The sequence below is a fragment of the Primulina huaijiensis genome, chromosome 7 (genome assembly GCF_012295235.1).
Source record: "Primulina huaijiensis isolate GDHJ02 chromosome 7, ASM1229523v2, whole genome shotgun sequence".
Lineage (NCBI taxonomy): Eukaryota > Viridiplantae > Streptophyta > Magnoliopsida > Lamiales > Gesneriaceae > Primulina > Primulina huaijiensis.
The window spans coordinates 3,402,695-3,425,651 of NC_133312.1; the positions used below are offsets into that span (position 1 = coordinate 3,402,695).

General features: G+C 35.9%; 2 protein-coding genes and 1 long non-coding RNA gene across 3 annotated transcripts; all 3 read left to right on the plus strand.

Annotated features, from left to right (window-relative positions):
- Positions 1–4,594: 4,594 nt before the first annotated feature.
- On the plus strand, positions 4,595–6,281 carry LOC140981849 (uncharacterized). The gene is made up of 4 exons (XR_012176144.1): positions 4,595–4,857; positions 4,941–5,085; positions 5,407–5,468; positions 5,680–6,281. It is a non-coding gene; the product is annotated as an uncharacterized lncRNA (long non-coding RNA).
- A 7,495-nt stretch (positions 6,282–13,776) lies between these two features.
- Positions 13,777–15,416, plus strand: LOC140981808 (L-lactate dehydrogenase A-like). Its single transcript, XM_073448281.1, has 2 exons — positions 13,777–14,566; positions 14,791–15,416. Exons 1-2 carry the CDS (start codon positions 13,958–13,960, stop codon positions 15,232–15,234), a joined length of 1,053 nt encoding a protein of 350 aa, XP_073304382.1. The 5' UTR covers positions 13,777–13,957; the 3' UTR covers positions 15,235–15,416.
- A 1,117-nt stretch (positions 15,417–16,533) lies between these two features.
- On the plus strand, positions 16,534–22,455 carry LOC140981825 (NADH dehydrogenase [ubiquinone] 1 beta subcomplex subunit 8, mitochondrial). The gene is made up of 4 exons (XM_073448305.1): positions 16,534–16,791; positions 16,897–16,983; positions 17,098–17,193; positions 22,216–22,455. The coding sequence occupies exons 1-4, from the start codon at positions 16,654–16,656 to the stop codon at positions 22,270–22,272; spliced, it is 378 nt and encodes a 125-aa protein (XP_073304406.1). The 5' UTR covers positions 16,534–16,653; the 3' UTR covers positions 22,273–22,455.
- The last annotated feature ends 502 nt before the right edge of the window (positions 22,456–22,957 follow it).

Here is a 22,957-nt window from a genome sequence, read left to right on the forward strand (position 1 = left end):
TTTAAAAACATGGATCAATTGTACAAAATAAGATTAGATGCGTCACGTGTTTATGTTTGTCTCTTCTTTAACTCTTCGAAGTTAATTATTATTATTTTTAAAATAATTTGGAAGTTATCAGGGGAAAAATCACTTGTTAGAACATAGATCGGAAAGGAAATATTTATTCTAGATTGATATATTATTAGAGAGCACGTATTTATTCTAAGCTACTTGTTTATATTATCTTCATCCAACTTGATGCTTCTTCACCTCGGCTTTTGTTTAGGATTTAAAAACTTTTTGTCTTATATTTCATAATTTTCAATTTAGAGTAGGTCTTATGTGAGACGGTGTTATTGATTTATACCTATAAAATAGGTCGATTCGATTTATATCTAAAATGAAAAATAATAGTTTTGATATAAAAATAAATTTTTATGAGTTGAGTCGAATCTCCTATGAGACTAATATAGTACTCGATTCATACCTAAAATGAAAAGTAATATTTTTTGTATAAAAAATAATATTTTTTCATGAGTTGTGTTGGATGAGAGATAAACACGTCTCACAAAATTAATATGTGAGACAGTTTTATACGATTTTTTGTGTTCAATTTATTATGTATTGAAAATTTTTAAATAATTTTAATAGCAAAACTTTTTTATTTACGTTCCTAACTCTTTTCCACTTTAAAGATAATATCGATTGATACGTCAAAATTGAACTAGTGCGTTTGGATGGAGAAACTAACATACTAATTTGGTTTTTAAAAAAAATTAGTTTTTTAAAAAGTATTGTTACAAAGGCTGTCTTACAAAAAAATATTTATTTAAATGCTTTTTTAGAAGTCATAATTTTGGTCTTTTGGACTTTTAATTATACTTATATTTTAAAACAATTTTTTTTTAACATTTATCTAAACATCAAAATCTCTCCTCTTTTTTTTTTTTTTTTTTTTTTATATAGTAAAATCACTTTTAAAAGCTAAACTTATGTAAATGTCTTTTCAAGTTATAACTTTTATATCCAAACTCACCCTACATCAATTTCTTCAAATATGTTAGAGAAATAATCTAAATAAAAATAAAAATGAGCATGAAATTATTCGTCATTGTGATTTATCAAGAATTGTCTCCTCTATATTATCCCCAAGTTCATAATTAATTTGAAAATAAACGTTTGATGGAACCTATATATATTCGTGATTGTAATAATTGTCCTTACTGTGTCTGTGTAGAACAATCGAAATCCGACACTTGAGATATTGTACATTTTAACAAAAATTGAGTTGTATAGTTACCACAAGCTATACTTTTTGATAAAAAAACAAACGCTCGGTCCTATGATCGGCATCATGGTCAATGTCATAAGTTTAATTCTCATCGATTGCAAGGAGTGCGATTATTGGAAGTGAGATTGTTGAGTGCAATAATGATTTTTGCTGGGTAGAACAATTGAAACATAATGTTTGAGCCGCTGTAAAGTTTAAAAATATTTGAGTTGCATCGTTATTATAAAGATAAAGTGGTAAGCGTTCAGTTCATAATGTCATTCGTGTATGGACAACTTTTCAAAATTTAAAATATATTATTCATAGTAAAAAAATTATGCAAAATACATATCTAAATGAAAATAAACATCAAATTTTTTGAAAAATATTACCAAATACTCAAAAAATCATTTAGAAATAAAAACTATTTTCAATTTTTTTTTAATTGTTGGGAAAAAAACAAGCGATCCAAACGTATTTGTACGCCAGATTTTGATTGTTGGATCATCAACATCTAGTAGCGATCAAACATGACAATAGAAACTTACACTGTCCCTTTTATGCCAAACCAGGATAGGACTTCTCAAAGACAACAAAAAAAAAGAACGAGAAATCCAAGGGACCTCACTCGACATCAGACTTGGACCGAGTTGAGTGCGAGACTTAACCGCCCTCCTTCGCCTGAAAAAAATTTGAGATTTCGTATATAATTTTTTTAAAGAAAAAATAAATCTTTTCCTCCCTTGTTTCACATCTAATTTGTTGGGTCTAGTCTAGGCATCGACACATTTTCTTGGATATAATGTGCACCCAATAGGGCTGCAATTTTACCGTAGCAATCGCACATGGAATATGCACCAGGGAAGGAGGGGGCCGACTGGGGGCCGCAGTAGGCCCTTGTGTCGTGGCCTGGTGGTGCATATGGCGGTTCAGTCATACTGCACTGTTTGTTTCATTAAAGGTCTCTATCTCCCATTCTCCATTGTCTCCATTTTCTTTCAAGCCCACCTTTAAATGCGCAATGCAAGTTCCACATGAGAGTACTCATTATTGCAATAAATAGCCACCACATGCCTCATTGAGGCTTACAACAAGTTGTCGTTTAATTATCTGCACCACAAGCTTTTGGTTCTCATATTCAAATCTTGTATAATATCATGTCCAAAGTTTTATACTTGTGAAGTTCACATCTAATAGTGTAACAAAATTATTTGTAATCATCTCTATGTATACCGTTAAGATTAATGAGACTTGAACATGTCTCAACCTCAAAAGTAGTATTATCCAAGTCAATATATGTAATTTCAAAGATTTTATTCAACCGACGTGGGACAACTAACACACCATCCGTACGCTCAGGAAAATGAATATCTGGAGCGTGAAATTTACTAGCTAGATAACGGGTGACCTAACTATGTGTAGTACAACACATAACGGTGAAACCTGACTCTGATACTATTTAGTTGTCTCACATCTGTTGGATAAAATGTCTGAGTGTCAATTAGTTGTCCCACATAGGTTGAATAAAATCATTTGGAGTTATATACATGAAGGTGTACAATCCTCTCGACTTGAACTAATTTTGGGATTAAGTTAGATCGAACTCTCAATCTAACATATACTTTTGTGTTTTGATCTTTTTTTTCAGCTTTGATAAGGGATTGATAAGACGTGCATGTGTTTAGGCGAGAAGCCCAAAGACTCTAGAGGAGAAAATGGCAATTTGTGACAAACATTCCATTCCACTTAAAGATCCAGGCACCATGAATGCTCGATCATAAAATGTCTATATGCATCATCTCCAGGAAATTGTAGACCCCCCAGACAGCCTTGTGTTCCCGACTGATACATTGTCCTCGAACAGCATTTGAAACTCTAATAATTGAAACGTTGACGTAGATATAGTTTAAAAATGAGCACCAGATAATATCAAAATGAAGTCGAAGATAAAATAATGAAAATGGATTATGTGGCCTATATGCTAGACCTAATAATCTAATCTAACAAAGAAAGTAACCGAAGCTATCAAAAAAATTTGGCTAACAGAAGCCAACAGGAAACAAACATACGATGTAAAGTTTTAAAATCTAAGCACCTTCACTTTCCATATAAAAGGAAGAAAACAGAAGGTTTTAATTGTTTTAGCTGTGTGGAGAAGTTGTGCATACAATTTGATTAGTCTTTCACACTGCATTTACGATGTGAAAAAAGAAAGATTTTACACAAATCTACAGGCTCTATGTCGCTGCATGGCATGTAATATAAAAGCTTTTCTTTTCTTCTCAAAGAGATCAAATCTAGTTCCAAAATTTACCCTCGACCATTGATTTGGTAGGGGCAACAAGCTCAAGAATTAACTCATATCCTTATCTTGAAATGCTAATCTTTTATCGACGAATGGACGTTGGAATATAAGTTTTCAAAAATACAGATAACAGAGAATACATGAAAGATTTTGGAATGCTTAAACTATTAAATGTATCCATCATTGAATTAATGATAGGGGAACAACATTGTAGGCTGTTGCATTCATAGTTCAGGACCAATAAGGCTTGTTCCACATACCAACAAAGGGTTTGTCGACAGCATCATTAATTTTTCAAAAAAGTGATAAATTAGACTAAACACACTATTGTACATACTTAGGTACAAGAGAAACAGACATGATCTTGTGTAAAAAAACTAGCAAGATCAGACGACAGGTGCACTGTGTTGTTCCTACGCTTACGAAACAGATGAGAAAAAAATATCGAAATCGTTCGTATGCCACATTGTGTAAGATTTTGTTTAGGAAATATTACTGAATGATGATTGAATCGGTATTTGTACAGATGAGAATGAGAGCGGAATATTTTAGATCTTGAAATAAGAAATACTTGATTATAAATTTCGGGAATTGATGAAAATTGATTTAAATGTGCGATGATTATGTTGGGAAGCGTAGAAATTGATAAAAGTGTATTATGGTAAAAAGATTGAAAAGTAGTTGATGATATTTGATTTTTTAACATATAAATCACAGTAACAAAACTTGCAATAAGAGATGAACCATAGAGATATGAATGGACTTCTGCTTAAACACATGGGATGGTCTTATATTTATTATATAATTTTATAATGTCATAATTATCACACATGCACAAATTTATTCAGTCACATATACGAAGGGTCTGTCTCTGTTTCTTGATTTTTCGTAAGCAAGCAATCATCTGCATACCATGAACCTACGTCGACCATATAACGACTTTCTCCCTTTAGGTCCACACTTGATTAAAGGGTAGAAGAGGCGACATGGGAGGCCACCAATATCTTCAAATATCATTTCCCAAGATTCTGCATGTTCTCTTAAAAAAAAGTTTCATCTCCTGCCAAAACCCTGCATTTAATGCTTCATCTAATTCTTCTCAGTGTATATATGTAGGTCGTATATATGACTCGTATCAGATTCTAAACTCAGTGTTATTCTTGGTCTCCGCCCTGATCATACTGTTTACTTTCATATAACTCTAAATCATGCCTTCGCTAGTTTATCTAGTTATATATCTTTGTTTGCATGCATGCGCCGCTAGGCACTTGTGGTTTTGGATTCCGTCTTACCAGTTCAGGTATCGAGAAAGGATTTTACGTTTTGTATATTGAAATGATTAATGTAAAAGAGTTGTTAGACTAACCACATGATTTGGTTCAGGGTTTAAACGGAATAGAACCTGAGGCATTTGTGACACAAGGAAACGTCATCGCTGAATATGGTGGGAAGATCTCCGATGGCACATCGGCTATTCAGTTAGAAAATCAGAGAACTTCCGCAGTTGAAGGAACAGAAGGCACGGCAGGTTTGTAGGAAAGATTTTGTTTCATAGATTGTCTTGAATTCTTCCTGACTCTCACATAGAATACAATGATTCACATTAGAATTCATGTTCTCAAACCTAATACAGTATTGCCTGTCCAATATCCAGTATATTTGATAGAATAAAAGTGTAAACTAGTAACATCAGTTTCACATGTTCTAGTATAGTAAAAATAGTCACCATGTAATGCCTACTACCTAATAATAATTACTATATTGCAGTCTATTATCATTATTATTTCCGTAGTGTATCAATATATTGAATTATATTTCAGATTCACAACTGATTACTGTCAACCTAAAGGTAGTCTGTCGGTTAAAATTTTATGTTCAAGGAAGAATTTGCCAGAGGCGGCTGAAAGAAAGGTATTTCCTTGAAACTGTTTCATATATTTCCCTCAAAATTCATGTTGCATAATTGAATTGATTCGAAGAGTTTAGACAATTCAGAGGAGGTGATAGAAAGACGACAATCAACAATAATGATCCCTCGTACATGAAATTAAATTCAATGCATAATGGATTTCAGGAACAACAATATTGCATGTAAATCTTAATCACCATATAACACGTGCAGGTATGGAAGAGATCTGAACGGTCAACACTAGAATCACCACCATCCAAGGGTGAGGAAACTGCAAATTCTAAGGACAACAGAATAGCGGACGATGTCGTAGTTATGGATTACGAACAACCCCATCGCAAACCACCTATTCATAACTGGAAACCCTAAACACTATCCAACATTTCTCCCCAACTACAAGTTCATCATGCAAAGTTAAATTCTCCCTGCTGTGAATCCATATTTTTTTTTCCCTTTTCCATTTATATGAAGTGTGGAGCGAGGGGTAAAGCGGCTCCCACTCCGTTTTGATATGGTATATATGCATGTATATTACATCTTTTTTTCAAGAACTGTAACACTAGAGACTTGTTGTACAAAAGAAAAGAATGAATTATGACTCTTAAGATGATAATCTCCAAGCCCACAATTCAGTTCTCGGTTTGTTTCAATTATTTCAATTAAATGCATACGACAAGTTGCTGCAGGTGAGAATGTCATGAATTGAGTGATGATGGTCCCCTTTACATGTTGTCTGTTGTTTGCATTAATGTATTGAGAATAAAGAATTATAGAAACGTACGTATTGGTTTTCTAATGCTTGTTTGGCTATAGGCATAAATATAATGCTGTATAATTGAGCCAATTTCGTTTTCAGTTTCTGCACTTTTAGTTGATTGTCCCTACTTCTGGTCCAAATGCTTAAATTCATCAGCATGGACATTTGACCTATTATTTTCTATTTTGCTTCTCTTTGTNATATAATGTGATATGGCTAACTAACATAGTATAATATCAACAGCAAAAAATATCTAATTCGGACAGTTTTAGCTGAAAAAAAATTATATTATTCCTATATTTTCACCGCATACATCTATTATTGTTAGACAATTATATACTTAACAAGTTACCTAATGTAACATATAAAAACCAGCCCAAACTCGAGTATTCATCAACCTGGCCGATATATTTTAAGATTACTTGTCAGAAATTAGACAGCAATGCAGCAATTCAAAGTTTGTTATGGCCTACGGATTACTCAAGACAAACAAAATTTGGTTGGAGTAGATCATGTCTATTATGCAAATAAGTAAAAGAAACCAAGCACCATCAATGTTTCAAGAACATTAAGTGTTGAGATATAACATAATTAATAATTGATATTCTTTCCTAGGTAAAAAGATAAGCATATTGTTATATAAATATAGGTTATTCCATGGACGAGTTTTTAGGAACTGATTGATAGAATAGTCCTATATATGCTGTATCCTTTTACTTCGAAACATAATGGAAATATCAATTTATCATCATTCCTGTTGAGATGGTATCAGAGCCTGTTGAAAAAAAAAAAAACTATAGACACAATCACACACCACCAATTTCCCACTTGTCTTTTAGCCAAACATTAAATTGCTATGTGAGAAGACCCACGTTTGTTGAAAAAAAATCACAAAAATGGCAGAGCAAAGTGGGTCTTCTGGACCCAAATCTGTACCTGTTATTGTTCAATCAGAGGGTGCCTTCAATGCAGGAATTATTCTTACAGAAACAAACTATGATGTATGGTCTCAATTGATGGAGATGCATATTGCTGAACGAGAAAAACTCTCATATCTCATCGGAGAAACAACTCCACCTACAATATCAGAGAAGGGATATGAAAAATGGTATGCAGAAAATCAGAAGGTTAAACGATGGCTTCTGATGTCCATGTCTCCAGACATTATGAAACGATATTTACGTATACCTACTGCACGTGAAATCTGGAGTACACTTTCCAAAGTATTTTATGATGGTAGCGATGAGATGCAAGTTTTTTCTTTGCACCAAAAGGCATTTTCAGCCAAGCAAGGTGACACACCTCTCTCCTTATTTTATGGACAGCTAGTAGAAATATTTCAGGAACTTGACCATCGTGATAAAGTAATCATGAAAGATCCTGATGATGTTAAAGCATACAAGCAATCCATCGAACGATTAAGGGTTCATATATTTCTAGCGGGCTTGGATAAAATTTTTGATCCAATCCGTCGAGAAATTTTACGTCAGGAACCTCTCTCAAGCTTAGAAGAATGTTACTCCTTGGTTCGTCGTGAAGCCTTGCGCTTTGCTACCTTGAATGACGATGATGAGAAACTTGAAGCCACCGCTATGATAACAAGAAATCAGTTCAAACAACCATCAAACGTGCGGCCAAAATCCACCTATCCTAAGAGCTTCAAAAGGTCAAGCAAATCCACATCAAGTTGCTCTCATTGCAACCAAACGGGACATTCAGAAAGTAATTGCTTTGAAATTATTGGATATCCAGATTGGTGGGACCCCACTCGCCATAAGAACTCTAAACGGCCATCTACTGCAGCGATTGCTCAACATACGAAAGATGATGCCACTCCAACAACATCTGCATTGGTAACAACTGCGAACACAGATGGTAAGGTCTTAAATATCTCTTCACATATTTTGAATAATGCTTGGATAATTGATTCTGGTGCTACTGACCACATGACATTTGATGTTACTCAAGTAACAAACCTTAACTCATCTTCACAAAAATGGGTGTCCACTGCCAACGGCAATACTACTCAAGTTGTTGGTAAAGGTTCTTTACATCTGACAAATAATTTGCATCTTGATTCTGTGTTGGTTGTCCCTTCTTTAGATTACAACCTTTTTGTCGGTCTCTCAAATAACTACAGCTCTATCATGTGTTGTAATTTTTTGGCCTAACTATTGTGTATTTAAGGACATTCAGACTCGACAAACGATTGGTTGTGGTGTTAAAAAAGGGAAACTCTACTATTTGGATTTGGAGACCAACATTTCAAACAGATTGCAGCAGGTTTTAGCAGTAGAAAGCTATGCTACATCGAGGAAAATAAAAGAGATTTGGCTTTGGCACCGACGGTTGGGACATGCCTCATTTGGTTATTTAAAAATATTATTTCCTAATTTATTTAAAAATTTGGATATTTCTTTTTTTAAATGCGATGTTTGTGAACTTGCGAAAAGTCATCGCATTTTTTTTCCTCTAAGTTTAAATAAAAGTCAAGCTCCTTTTATGGTTATCCATTCTGATGTTTGGGGACCATCTAAAATTCCTACATTGGGTGGATCTCGTTGGTTCGTTACTTTTATAGATGATTGTACCAGAATGACTTGGTTGTGCTTGATGAAATCAAAATCTGAAGTAAATTTGTTGTTTCAAAAATTTTATACAACAATCCATACTCAATACAATGCTCGAATAAAAGTGTTACGGAGTGACAATGGCAGGGAATATAATTGCTCCGACCTTCACCAATTCTTGGAGAGTCGTGGTTCGATTCATCAAACCAGCTGCCCAAACACGCCTCAACAAAATGGTGTGGCTGAACGAAAAAACAGACATTTGTTGGAGGTTGTTCGTGCTTCATTGATCAATGCCCACATGCCATTATGTTATTGGGGAGAAGCCCTTTTATCTGCCACATACCTGATTAATCGCGTTCCATCCCGATCTATCAATTTTCTAACACCTTTTCAGGCACTTACAGAAGCTGTTGATGGACCTGTAGTCTCTAACTTACCTCCACATGTTTTTGGATGTGTTGCTTATGTTCACCTTCACACACATCAACGTAGCAAACTCATGCCTCGAGCCTTAAAATGTGTCTTTGTTGGATATGCTGATCATCAAAAAGGGTATCGATGTTATCATCCTCCCACTAAACGAATGTTTATTACTAAAGATGTTGTGTTCCATGAAGATATAATGTATTTTTTCGAGTCTGCTTTTCAGGGGGAGTGTCTTGAGGAAATCCAGACTCTTGTACATAACCTCGATGAAGACAGAATTGAAGTTCCCGATACAAATGTAAGTGTTTTGGATTTCAGTGGTGATTCTTTACAAAATGATACAACAGGAGTAGAAGTTTGTGATATAGAAATCAATGGTCAAAACAAGGAAGTAAGTGAGAATCGACACGACCCAGAAAGTCATGATACATCTGATCACGAGCCTCTATCAAGTGACACAACAAAACATCATGAGGACAACGATGTTCCTCATACAGTGTCTGAATCATCTTTGAGACAATTACCACCACGTTCTACTAGAGGTATTCCAAAACTCACATATGAGCCTCAATTGACTAGCAAAGTAAAATATCCCATGAACCATTATATGTCTGGTAATCGCTTGTCAAAAACAAATCAGTCATTTGTAAATCAATTATCTACTGTATCTATACCTAACAGTGTGCAGGAAGCCTTAACTGATCCAAGATGGAAAGCAGCAATGAATGAAGAGATGACCTCCTTGCAAAAAAACAAAACTTGGGAACTTGTAAACTGTCCTGCAGGAAAAAAAACAGTTGGATGTCGATGGATCTTTACCGTGAAATACAAAGCTGATGGCACGATCGAACGTTTCAAGGCAAGATTAGTGGCAAAAGGGTACTCTCAAGCTTATGGGATCGACTATACAGAAACATTCGCCCCTGTAGCTAAAATCAACACAGTCCGAGTCTTGTTGTCCTTAGCTGCCAATTCAGATTGGCCCTTGCAACAATTTGATGTGAAGAATGCATTTCTACATGGTGAACTATCCGAAGAAGTCTACATGGATCTTCCACCAGGGTGCATGATAACTGAAAAACAAAATAAGAAGGTGTGCAAGTTGAAGAAATCATTATATGGATTAAAACAGTCTCCTAGGGCTTGGTTTGGTCGTTTTACCAAAGTCATGACTACCTTTGGCTACAAACAATGCAATTCAGACCACACATTGTTCATAAAAAAAACAACATGGTAAGATTACTGCACTAATAATATATGTGGATGATATGATCGTTACAGGAAATGATCCAGAAGAAACAAAAGCCTTGCAAGAGTACTTGTCAAAAAACTTCGAAATGAAAGATTTGGGCCCCTTGAAATACTTTCTGGGAATTGAAGTATCTCGATGTAAGAAAGGAATATTCCTATCTCAACGAAAGTATGCCTTAGATTTATTACAAGAAACAGGTATGTCAGGCTGCCAACCAGTAGATACACCAGTAGAAGAAGGGCTAAAATTGTGTAATGGGTCAGACCAAGTTCCGGTTGATAAAGGAAGATATCAAAGACTCGTGGGAAGATTGATGTACTTGTCTCATACAAGACCAGATCTTGCGTATGCTTTGAGTATCATGCATAACCCCGGTGAACAACATATGAATGCTGTAATTCGTATTTTGAAATACTTGAAATCTTCTCCAGGAAAGGGAATTTTTTTCTCTAAAAACACAAGTGAACAAAATATAGAGGTATACACAGATGCTGATTGGGCCGGAGCAATTGATGATAGACGCTCTACTTCAGGATACTTCACCTTTGTAAGTGGAAATTTAGTCACTTGGAGAAGCAAGAAGCAGAACGTAGTTGCACGATCAAGTGCAGAGGCTGAATACAGGGGAATGGCCTTAGGAATTTGTGAAGCACTGTGGCTGAAATTTCTATTACAAGACTTGGACTACTATTCGGATAAGCCAATTCAACTATATTGTGATAAAAAAGCAGCATGTGATATAGCTCATAATCCAGTTCAACATGATCGTACAAAGCATGTTGAGGTAGATAGATTCTTTATTAAAGAAAAACTGGATGAGAAGATTGTAGAACTACCCAAGATTCGATCTGAAGATCATGTAGCTGATATACTAACTAAAGGAGTCTCTAATCGGGTGTTCTTGAAGTTTCTAGTCAAGTTGGGCATGTGTGACATTTATGCCCCAACTTGAGAGGGAGTGTTGAGATATAACATAATTAATAATTGATATTCTTTCCTAGGTAAAAAGATATGCATATTGTTATATAAATATAGGTTATTCCATGGACGAGTTTTTAGGAACTGATTGATAGAATAGTCCTATATATGTTGTATCCTTTTACTTCAAAACATAATGGAAATATCAATTTATCATCATTCCTGTTGAGATTAAGGATGTGTTTGGGGTGATGGATTTTAGCTATCTGAATTCAAAATTTATTTCCAAATCCATCTTGTATGTATGTCAGTATGTGGCAACAAAAACAAATAAAGAATTGAAACTTATCTTAAAACTCTATCTTTTTACTCCATCTTCGACACTAAATTCAGATTCTTTGATTTTCAGATCAATTCATTCAAAACACCTTCATCAAATCCAGATCTATCAATCCTAAACAGACTTCAGGAATATGAGGTAATCATTCCAGAAATTATTTATTCCAATCTTAAAAAGAAAGGTCGTGTTCAACAAGAACATCGGTTATTCCCAGAAAGAAATTGTTTTGCTCAGCTCTATCCCAACAATTCTCAAACAGGGTATTATCCCATAATATTTGGATGAAAACGGAACTAACATAGCACAAATGAAACAAACCTGGAAATCAAACATAAGAATCCTTGTATTCTGAACATGTTTGGCATTACGACTCCATGCACTCAGTATCAGTTACTGGTAAAGCTAATAAAAAATTGCCTTACATAATCCATGCATTCAAAGGTTCTTAAAAACCAAATTTAAGATCCATATCTCCGCCTTGTCACCAGAAGTCGGCTGGCAATCATCCAAATCAGTCAGCTGAACGACGCATTTTACCTAATACATGCTCTAATCAGAAGAAATTAAAACTGCAACCAGTAACACATACTGAATGCACCAGAAAAATATTATCTATCAATTACATCAAAGATATTACTGGTGTTCCTATATTTCAAAACCTGCAAACAACATAGACGTGGTTTTACTTTCTTGAAACTTTTTTTAGTACTCATCTACATTGTTTGGTTAAAACTTGTCTCAGCGATCACCTTGTTAATTTGCATTAGCGTGATAAATTTGTAATTTCAATGGCTGCGAAGTGACAGCCACTCAAACTAAGCGAACATGTAGAGATATAAATTGAGGCACCAAACGACTAGAGTCTCAAAAACAAATGCGATCACAGCAAGTATAAATATTAGTGCAGATTTTCAACTTGTGCCAGAAAAGAACTGGTTATTACAAAGCTTGACTCTAAACTCCATGCAAGATTTTGAAGCCCAAGTTCTAGTCTTATAGTCGATAGATTGATAATTAGGAAAAGTTGCGAGAAAACAGCAGGCATGGTGAATGGTGAGACTGAATTCGTAACTGGATCATAGCAACACTAAACCACAAACATGTTCCAATTTCACATCTAGAAGATAAGGAACGGGGGACTTGCTACTTCCTAGTGTGCATGCATCTGTTCCTCAATTAGCTACTGACAGCAAATCAAAGACGAAAGAACTGGAAACCAATAATCAAATCTCGGGGCCCTATTGGTTTGTAGAAAAGAATTTTTTATTTATTTGGATTTAGATGATTAAGAACCGATCAATAGCTAAGCCATGTTGGGATTATATTGATTTATAGCATTTAAGAGTCGGGATATTATCTTTTCTGTAATGCAAATATTTTTATTTGGCAGCATTTTATCGACAATTTTGTGATAAAAACTTGATTTTTTGATAGTTGTGATGCTATGATTCTGAAGTTTCGTGTATTCGAGTATATATATTTTTTCATTGGGTAGCAAGCGTAGTTATGCCGTGGTTAGAAGCGTGACAAGATTGTCGATTTAACAGCTAACTCCATTGAAATAGAATTCAACAGGGTTTATAAGCTAGGTGTATGCATTGAGGAAAACGAGTAAGAGGTAGGCACCAAAGTAGAGCTCTTGCAGAGCTGATGAACAGAGACGCCGGAAGGACGATTCGGCCCGCTTCTATAGGCAAGTCAAACGAGAGATCTTTTTCGTGAGATCGTATCACAATAAATTTTGTATTTTTATTTTGATAATAAAAATAACTAAAATGGTTGAAAGATAAATATATATGACTAAAATTATTTTTTTAATTTAAAAATAGCGCACTTTCAATACCATGTTTAAAAAATTATATAGTCAAGTTCTAAAGAAAAGTAAAGAGTCAACCAAAGATTGATTAATACTGACTATTGGCATTATAGCACCAGGTTTTGTAAACAATGTGATCAAATACTTTACGCACCAAGTTTTAGAAGGATTACTTTATAGAAATTGTGGAATATTTTCAAAATTAATAGGGAAGTCGGATATATGAAGGGAAACAATCTCGCCAAAGATTAAAGAAGGGATATGCCGTAACACCATAATACCATCATCGGAAATCTTGCTACTCCCAATAACGTTGAAAAATCAGGACGGCGGCGCGTTTGTTTCAGCCTCGTCCGATCCCTAGACGCTCATTCAGACACACACAAACTCACACGATTCATTACACATCATGCAGAAGAGTACATCAACATCCTCCCTGGGCTCCGACGGCCTGGACTTAAGCCAAGCCTTTTTCATCCCCATCACTGGTGGGACCCCGCCGTCCCCCACCAAGCGCCACACGAAGATCACCGTAGTCGGCGTCGGGAACGTGGGTATGGCCATCGCCCAGACCATCCTCACCCAAGATCTGGCGGATGAGCTCGCCCTCGTCGACGCTAAAGAAGACAAGCTGCGCGGCGAGATGCTCGACCTCCAACACGCCGCCGCCTTCCTTCCACGTACGAAGATACGCGCCTCCCTTGACTACTCTGTCACTGCGAACTCCGACCTCTGCATCATCACCGCCGGCGCGCGGCAGAATCCGGGAGAAAGCAGGCTGAATCTGCTGCAGAGGAACGTGTCTCTGTTTAAGCATATTGTTCCACCATTGGCCAAGTACTCTCCGGATTGTATAATATTGGTGGTTTCGAACCCGGTTGATGTGCTGACTTATATAGCCTGGAGGTTGTCAGGATTCCCACCTAATCGGGTTATCGGATCGGGTACGAACTTGGACTCGTCCAGGTTCCGGTTCTTGATCGCCGATCACCTTGATGTTAATGCACAGGAGGTGCAGGTGAGATTATTTTATTCATTGTTGTTATTATTATTATTATTATTTAATTATTGTCTTTTTTTGGCATTTGGTATTTTAAATCTACCTTCCCACCAAGTAACGCATGACGAATTCATACAAAATGTTTGGACTTTTGTTGTTACATTCTATTGAGTAAATAGGCCAGTGCTAGTAATTGTTCTACCCTATGTATTAATTATTCATACGTACCTCACCGATTCTAGGCCTACATTGTTGGGGAACATGGTGACAGTTCTGTGGCTCTATGGTCGAGCATAAGTGTAGGAGGAGTCCCAATACTAAGCTTCTTACAGAGGCAACAGATTGCTTATGAGAAACAAACCTTAGTAAACATACACAAAGAAGTTGTCCAAAGTGCATATGAAGTCATAAGATTGAAAGGCTACACCTCATGGGCGATCGGGTACTCGGTCGCTAGCTTGGCTCGAACGATACTAAGAGATCAAAGAAGGATCCATCCAGTCTCGGTTCTTGCAAAGGGCTTCTACAATATCGATGGTGGCGATGTTTTTATCAGCTTGCCTGCTCAGTTGGGTAGGAGCGGAGTGTTGGGGGTAACCAATGTGCATCTTACTGATGAAGAAGCTCAGCAGCTGAGGAACTCCGCCAAGACAATTCTGGAAGTACAAAGTCAATTGGGAATATGATACTTTTTTGTGTTGGTGGTTGTGATTTGATGCATCGTTTCTACTGATTTTCGACCTTCTATATGTGTTATTAATATTTTATGGACATGTTCTTATAGATTCATCGTTCAGCCCTTGTTTGTTTATTTTTTCTGGAAATGTTTTTAGGATTGATTAATGAACCAATGATTTAGTTTCTTTTTTCCTTTTAATTTATAAAAGTCATCTGATATCGGGTTACTAACAATCCACAACCATTCTTCCTCACAATCCAAAACCTTTGAGGCTCTGAAATAGCAGCAAGAACGTCAGTCAAAGAAATTAGTACTTTTGAGAGGAAAGTAAACGCAAAACAAAGGAAAGCAAATGTTGAAAAGGAAAGTGAGGATTTGGTAGTCCAATTACTAAAGAATATATATAAAAATTAAATTATTATATCATTCAATTACTTATCCTACAAACTATGCAATATCTAAAAAAAAACTTAAAATTATGAAAAATATAGGCGGGTTTCGGACAATATTTTGGCAGATAACATGAAACCCGACCTTAAATTATACCCGGACCCTGAATTCCCAAATAGAGGTTTATCCAATTGAGTTGGTCCGGATACTCGATGTCAGTAAAAAGATGTTTATCCTTAATTAATATAATTATAATATAAATAATTTGAATTTTTTGCCTTACATTATCTAAACAATAAAAATACATTTACAGTGAACTTCAAATGAATCAATCCAAATGCATGGATAAATTGCATAAATTCCCTTGTAAAATCTCAAAAAGAGCTGATAAGCCGTGTGAAATATAAATAAGCCCTAAACCACTATGTTTTTTTTTTTTTTTAATAAAATGCTCATAGCCCCCTATAAAAATATTAATATGATTTTAATATCTCTTATTGTATACAAAATAATTTTTCATTATATTTTCTGTATATAATTCAAAATATAATCAGTACAAATAAATATAAACCATATGTTTTTGTGTTTTATTTTTTAGTCAAATTGTGATATTTTAATTTTATTTTTTTATTCATTTTATAATGGTATGTTACAAAAACATTTATTATTTATTTACATTGAAATATATAAAATGTGAGAAAAAACATTATGGAAATTATTAAAAATTCATGTATCTAAAACTATGAAGTATAGATTATTTGAATTTATTTTTAAAAAAAACATAAAAAGTTACACGTCTAATTTTTAGGAGAAATTATTAGCTATTTTGAAATTTCAGAAGAAAGCTGTGTATGAAATTTAACCCAAACACACCGTTGAATATATTGAAGGCAGCGATTCAATAATGAAATCGTTCTAATCTTAACCCCTTATAAGCGACGTCGTATAGAAGGTTTTCCTCAAATCAGCATCTCTTTCCCCTCTTTCAATTTTAGCACTATAATTTCAGAGCAAAAAGTAGTAAACACATATCGAAATGGCAGGAAGGCTGAGCCAGGCTGCGTCCCGGATCATGGGCGCAAATGGTGTCGTTTCACGTTCCGTCGCATCCTCTCTCCGCCAGCGTTCGGGTATGGGCCTCCCCGTTGGCAAACACATCGTCCCCGACAAACCCGTAAACCTCTGAAATTAGTTTTTTTTTTCGCGGAAAAGAAATAAATGAAACCCTACTGAAAGCAAGGTCACGTGGGTTAAATTACTATAAATTGCTGAATTGCAGCTTCCGGTGAACGATGAGCTTGTATGGGATAATGGAACTCCATTTCCGGAACCATGTATTGATCGCATTGCTGATACTGTTGGAAAGGTGAGATTTTGAACTATTTGATGTGTTTTGTTTGTTCTTTTGGATATATTTTCTATGCAAAATCTGTTGGGTGTTCGTTTGATGTTCCAAGATTTTTTTTTATTGTTCAACTAGTATGAAGCATTAGCTTGGTTGTGTGGAGGATTGAGTTTTTTTGCATCGCTTGGATTATTAGCTGTGTGGAATGATAAAGCTTCTAAAATCCCATTTGTAAGTCAGTACTTGTTGATTCCATCGTTTGTTTTAATGGAAGCCCTATTGTTGATAAGTTTATCCCTATTTAAATACAATATGTTTCGATATAGATTTGATTTATTTTGAGTTATGTTCGCTATGATAGGATTGTAATAGAGTACGTTCCCAGATTTGTTGGGATTTAATTCTGTATTCTTTACCTATTTAAAGGTACACATTAGACCGAATAATATATGAAAAATAAGAATCAGAAAGGGTTTCTGTCTTCTACCTTTTGTTCGATAAATTCAATATGGTATTACGAGCCAGTCGATCATGAGTTTTAGGGCCGCGATGGTTGGAACTGGGTCCGGTACCACTGGATCTATCAGCAACGGCAGTACAGGGTCACCCGGTGGCAATACCAGTGGCAGTAGTTCTACCGCTTCAGGCAGCACCTCTTTTCCCCCCTCACCCATGGCTCTATCCGATAATTCCCTTTAACTTACCATCCATAAAGTCGATGGCAAGAATGATCTTGAGTGGGCTCAATCAATCCGCCTCGTCATTGAGAGAGGGAAAATTGGGCTTAAGGCGCCTGCCTCCACAAATTCAAAGTAAGAGCACTGTAGGTCCGGAAATTCCCACTTCAAAGCTTGGCTAATTAATTCAATGAAGCCTATCATTGGTAAACACTTTATGTTTATTCCTACAGTCCATGATGTTTGGGAGGCAGTTAGGTAGACATATTCAGACAAAGAAAACTACGGACAGTTGTATGAATTGAATACCCGTTTGTTGTGGGTACAACAGGACACCGAGTTAATGTCCATGACATACAGTTGACACTTGCTGGCAAATCCATGGCAAACCTGCCAATCTCAAGAAGAAATCTGGTGGACCAAAACGGGCCGGTCATGCTCTTTAATCAAGGAGTGCCGACTCCAGCCAACCCTCTCTCACTTCGGAACCAACTCCTTTTACTAAGGATCAACTCGAGCTCTTGTCATAACTGTTCCGATCTCACTTAGGTAGTTCTAATTCCTCATGCTCCTTATCCCAAACAGGTATATTCTCCTTAGCCAATCTCGCTAACTCGATTTCTAACGCCTCCTGGATTGTCGATTCAGGGGCCACAGATCATATGCCTGGAACATCACATTTTTTCTCCACCTATGTCCCATGTGCCGGAAACAGAAAAGTTAAAATTGTCGATGGTACATTTGCCCCTATTGTTGGAAAAGAGACTATCGTCATTTTTCCCTTTTTAATGCTTAATAATGTTCTACATGTTCCACCTTGTCATATAATCTTCCTTTTGTTAGCCAATTGACTATTGATCTTAATTGTCGGGTTGTTTGTTTGTCTTCTCATTTTGGGTTTCATTGTTTTGCATCGGGAGGATGATTGACAATGCTAAGTAGGATAACAGTCTTAATATTCTCCATGCCGATTCTTTCCATGCTCAATTGACCCAAATGACTTGTTTCAACTTCATTTCTACTTATAAGTACAGTGAGATTATGTTATGACACTGTCATTTAGGGCATCTTAATTTTGGTTATTTGAAACAGTTGTTACCAAAGCTTTTTATTAATACAAATCTATCTTTGTTTCGTTGTGAATCATGTGCATTGGCTAAGCATCGTAGGTCTGTTTTTCATCCTTGACCTTTCAAAGAGTCTGCTCCATTTACTTTGATTCATAGTGATGTTTAGGATCCTTCCAGAGTGTCTACTTTATCTGGAAAACGTTGGTTTATCACTTTTATTAACGATCACACTCGTATCATTTGGACATTTCTTTTAAAAAGATAAATAAGAGATTGTGAATGTTTTCAAAAAAAATTATAGTATGGTTCAAAACCAATTTAAATTGGAATTAAAATTTTCCGAAGTGATAATGGGAGAGAATTTGTTAATAATTTACAGAGAGATTTTTTTTAAGACAAAGGGATTGTACATCAAACTTCTTGTCCTCATAGTCTACAACAAAACATAGTAGCTGAAAGAAATAACAAACATCTTATCGAGGTTGCTCGAGTGATTAGTTTTCAGACTAAGGTTCTGAAGCATCTTTGGGAAAAGCGATTCTTACAACTACTTATTTAATAAATCTTCTACCATCACATATTTTGAAATTTCAATCTCTCATTAGCATATTTCGAAAATGCTTTCTTAATACTAGACTTCTCACAGAAATTCCCCTAAAATATTTATAAGTCTAGTCTTTATTCATCATCATGATCCAAACGGATCCAAACTAGATCCTCAGTCTTGTAGGTGCATTTTTGTTGGGTATCCATCTAATCAACGGGGGTTTAAGTGCTTTGATCCTTTGTCAAAACAGATGTTTGTCTCTATTGAGGGACGGTCGAACTATGACGCTCATTTTCAGGGGAGTATAACTCCGATGAAGATGAATGCCAAGATAACTCAGACCTAGCATTTGAATGTCAAACTCCTGATTATTCTGCTACACCATCTGATACACCAGAAATAAATGAGAAACAATTCAAGGGTCTAGTTTATACAAGGAAAGGCAATGCACAGGAAAGAAGAGACAATGTTCCTGCCAAAAACCGTGAATCAGATCTGAGGCCAAATGAAGAGATGCACAATCACTCGTCAACAGATCCTGATGCTTCGAGTCAAGGTATGCCCAAGTTAACCACCCCCTCAAATATCATTGACATATTGCTAAAAGGAAATGTGTTCGATCATGTACCATTTATCCGATGTCTAATTTTGTAACTTATAAAAATTTATCACCCACCTTCTTTGCCCTCATCTCTCAAATAGATTTTGGTGGGATTCCAATTATGTACAGGTAGCTTTAGCGATACCTGAATAGAAGGAAGCGATCCCTGAAAATGAGAGCTATTGAAAAAAACTCCACTTGGGAGAAGGTTGACCTGCCCAAAAGAAAATACACTGTGGCCTGTAGTGTATAAGTGGGTTTTCAGGTCGTCTTTTGAAAAACAATTTTCCACACTTGTATTGGACTCGATGTGCAGCTCATTGCTTAGATTTGATGCTTGAGGAAATATTCAAAATTCCTAACCTCAAAAAATTGCATGAACGGGCATTGATGGTAAATGGTTATATTTACAATAGCCCACAATTGTTTAGCATGATGAGGGAGTGTACTGGACAAAGAGACATGGTAAGAACTGCAAAGATTTGTTTCGCAATAGCTTTTTTGACTTTAAAGCGGTTTCAAGCTCAACAAGCAAATCTGAGAAAGATGTTTAGATCTGAAAAGTGGGCAAAAAGTCGATATTCTAGAGAGGCGGCTGGAAAACGTGTTGCAGAAGTGATTGATGCCTTCTTTTTGGATGATTTGGTATATGTTAAATATAACAGAGCGTTGAGGCGAAGATATGACGTGCGAGATAAGATTGATCCTATTTCTTTGTCAGAAATAGATGATAGTAACGAATGGTTGTTGGGAAAGTTGGATGACAGTGATAAAGAGAATGATGATAACGGTTTTGTCTTTGAAGATGATGATTTGCATTGGAGTGATGTAGCACAAGCGGTTGGGGTTGGTGAAAGTGCATACGACTTTCGATCTCGAAATGCATCTACTTCAAAAAGAGCATCATCATCCACTTCAACCAAAAGAAAGCAATCTTCAGCTCGAACTAGTCTTGTGGATGAAAAAGAGATCAACATTGATGATGAAATTGAAGAAGAAGAAGATACCGACGGATACAAATCAAGTGATGGGGCTGATAACGTAGATTTCGAAGATGAGGATGAAGATGACGACTATAATGGCATTTGATATTTCATCTATCACATTTTGAAAGACTTTTTATTTTATTTTGATAATATTTTGTTTATTGCGTTTTTTTCTGTAAAACGTGTGTTGCGCTTTGCGCTTGAAGTCCCAAGACACTTGAGCGCTTTTTTGCGCCTCGCGCTTTTGACAACTATGGTTCCTCCTATTTATTGCTTTGACTACTTTAAGGTCGAGGACAAGATGTCAACCTAGTTAGGTTTTGTCGTGGCTCTAGCAATTACTGGATTTCCACCATCTCCAGCTCTGTCCGAAGTTATGTCGTGGCTGCTGCTTGAGACCTAATTTCGCCTAGTTTCTGCTAACCTAGTTGTTTCCATAATTATTCACATGCTAAAAATCCATTTTAGAATTCTTCTCACTATCTCTACTGAGAAAACGATCCGTTTTATCACATTTTTTTGCATGATAAGAGGGATCAAACCTGTAGTTTTAGATCAATGAATTATATGGTGATGTCTGCTATCGAAGAGCTGAGGATAGAGAGAGATGTCCCTCACCCTATCAGCGGTTGAGTTGAGTGGAAAGACTCCGAAGATGTCAATAATCGTCCTCGATTAGATAGATATGGCTCATCCAGTGCATCAGTAGAGCAACTTTCTTCAAAAAATGCTCTGAGACCCTCTTGGAATCTGCAATAATGCTTGAGCTACGTTGGGTCAAAAACTTTATCAAAAAGCTTAAGCTCGTGGATCCATTGGAATTGTAACTCTGAACGGAAGTAAGTCTACTAGCTACGATTCTGCTGAAGAGGATGGACTAGATACAAGTCTCAATCTGTCTTTAAAGTCAAGGTGAGGATACTATCATAACACTTCTCAACCATAGCCATAGAAGAATGGTTGGATCAAATTGTAACCATAGAGGCGGGAATTCCTACATGATGGAGAGGTGCCTATGTTAATATTCTTACTTGTTGCCGAGGGTTCTAATCATACAGGCGCACTTTAGCATGCAACCCACGGGCTTAATTCAAAGTGCTGCTTAACAAGTATAAATATACCTTTGTTGCTTTATTTGACCTTTCGGAATTGAGCTTTAATAATTGAAGAACTGCAATTTAGTTGCAACGTGGAAAATGAATTTGCCAAACTAATTAACATGGATGTTTCCTGTACTTGTGGATTCTAGGTCTGACTTGATTATCTCTGCTTGATATGTGTACGTATTAGAAAAAAGTTTCTCAGCACATTATGCTTTATAGTTATGGTTTCAATAATCTGTGCGTCATATTTTATCTTTTATTTTTATCAGGCACCGAAGGTCTACCCATACGACAACTTAAGAGTGGAGCTTGGAGAAGAACCCTAGCTTGCTGATTGTGGATTAACATCTCAAGCGTATCTTCTCATGTTCTCTTCACTCGTTTGAAGTCTCAGTCAAATAAATTATCTTTGAAAATTCGAGTCGAAAAACCAATATATTTGAACTTCGAGCAAATGAATTACTGGATTGTTTCCTGTTAAATTTTTTTAATAATCGTTTGTTATTACATGTGCATCCTTTTTTATTTTGGCAAAGAGGTGAAACTTTCCGAATCAGAGTGCAGGTAATATATTATTAAACTTCGAAATCTATGAAGCCGTAAAAAATAAAATAAAGAATTATATTTTACCCTCTCAAAATCCCTAAATATTTAATCTTGGGGATCAAATTTTTGAAAATTTTCGAAGTTGATCCCCGTCCTCGGTGTCCTAGCATCAAGGTTTTTGATGGGATGAAACTTAAAATTTTCAAGAATGAAATTGAAATTTTCGTCCCTCTACTTGACCATGCCATTCACTTCTTAGTTTCCATTGTTAGCAACCATACTTAAACCTCGCAACTTCCACAAGACTGGTTCTAATCCTTGCATGACAGCAAGCAATGAAAGAAGAGTTGCACTTTCTTGAGAAAAATGTATGATGATCCGCAACTTGAAAAGCCACTCATCGGCTATTGTGACCGGGTCTACAAGTTAAATTCTCGGGTCATTTCATAATGTCGATGGTATTTA

Bases quoted from the DNA above. Each gene is read 5' to 3' on its own strand.
- LOC140981808 (XM_073448281.1), top strand. From the start codon at position 13,958: ATGCAGAAGAGTACATCAACATCCTCCCTGGGCTCCGACGGCCTGGAC. The intron at 14,567-14,790 runs GTGAGATTATTT...CACCGATTCTAG, and splicing joins TTAATGCACAGGAGGTGCAG to GCCTACATTGTTGGGGAACA.
- LOC140981825 (XM_073448305.1), top strand. From the start codon at position 16,654: ATGGCAGGAAGGCTGAGCCAGGCTGCGTCCCGGATCATGGGCGCAAAT. The intron at 16,792-16,896 runs GTAAACCTCTGA...GCTGAATTGCAG, and splicing joins ACATCGTCCCCGACAAACCC to CTTCCGGTGAACGATGAGCT. The intron at 16,984-17,097 runs GTGAGATTTTGA...TTGTTCAACTAG, and splicing joins TTGCTGATACTGTTGGAAAG to TATGAAGCATTAGCTTGGTT.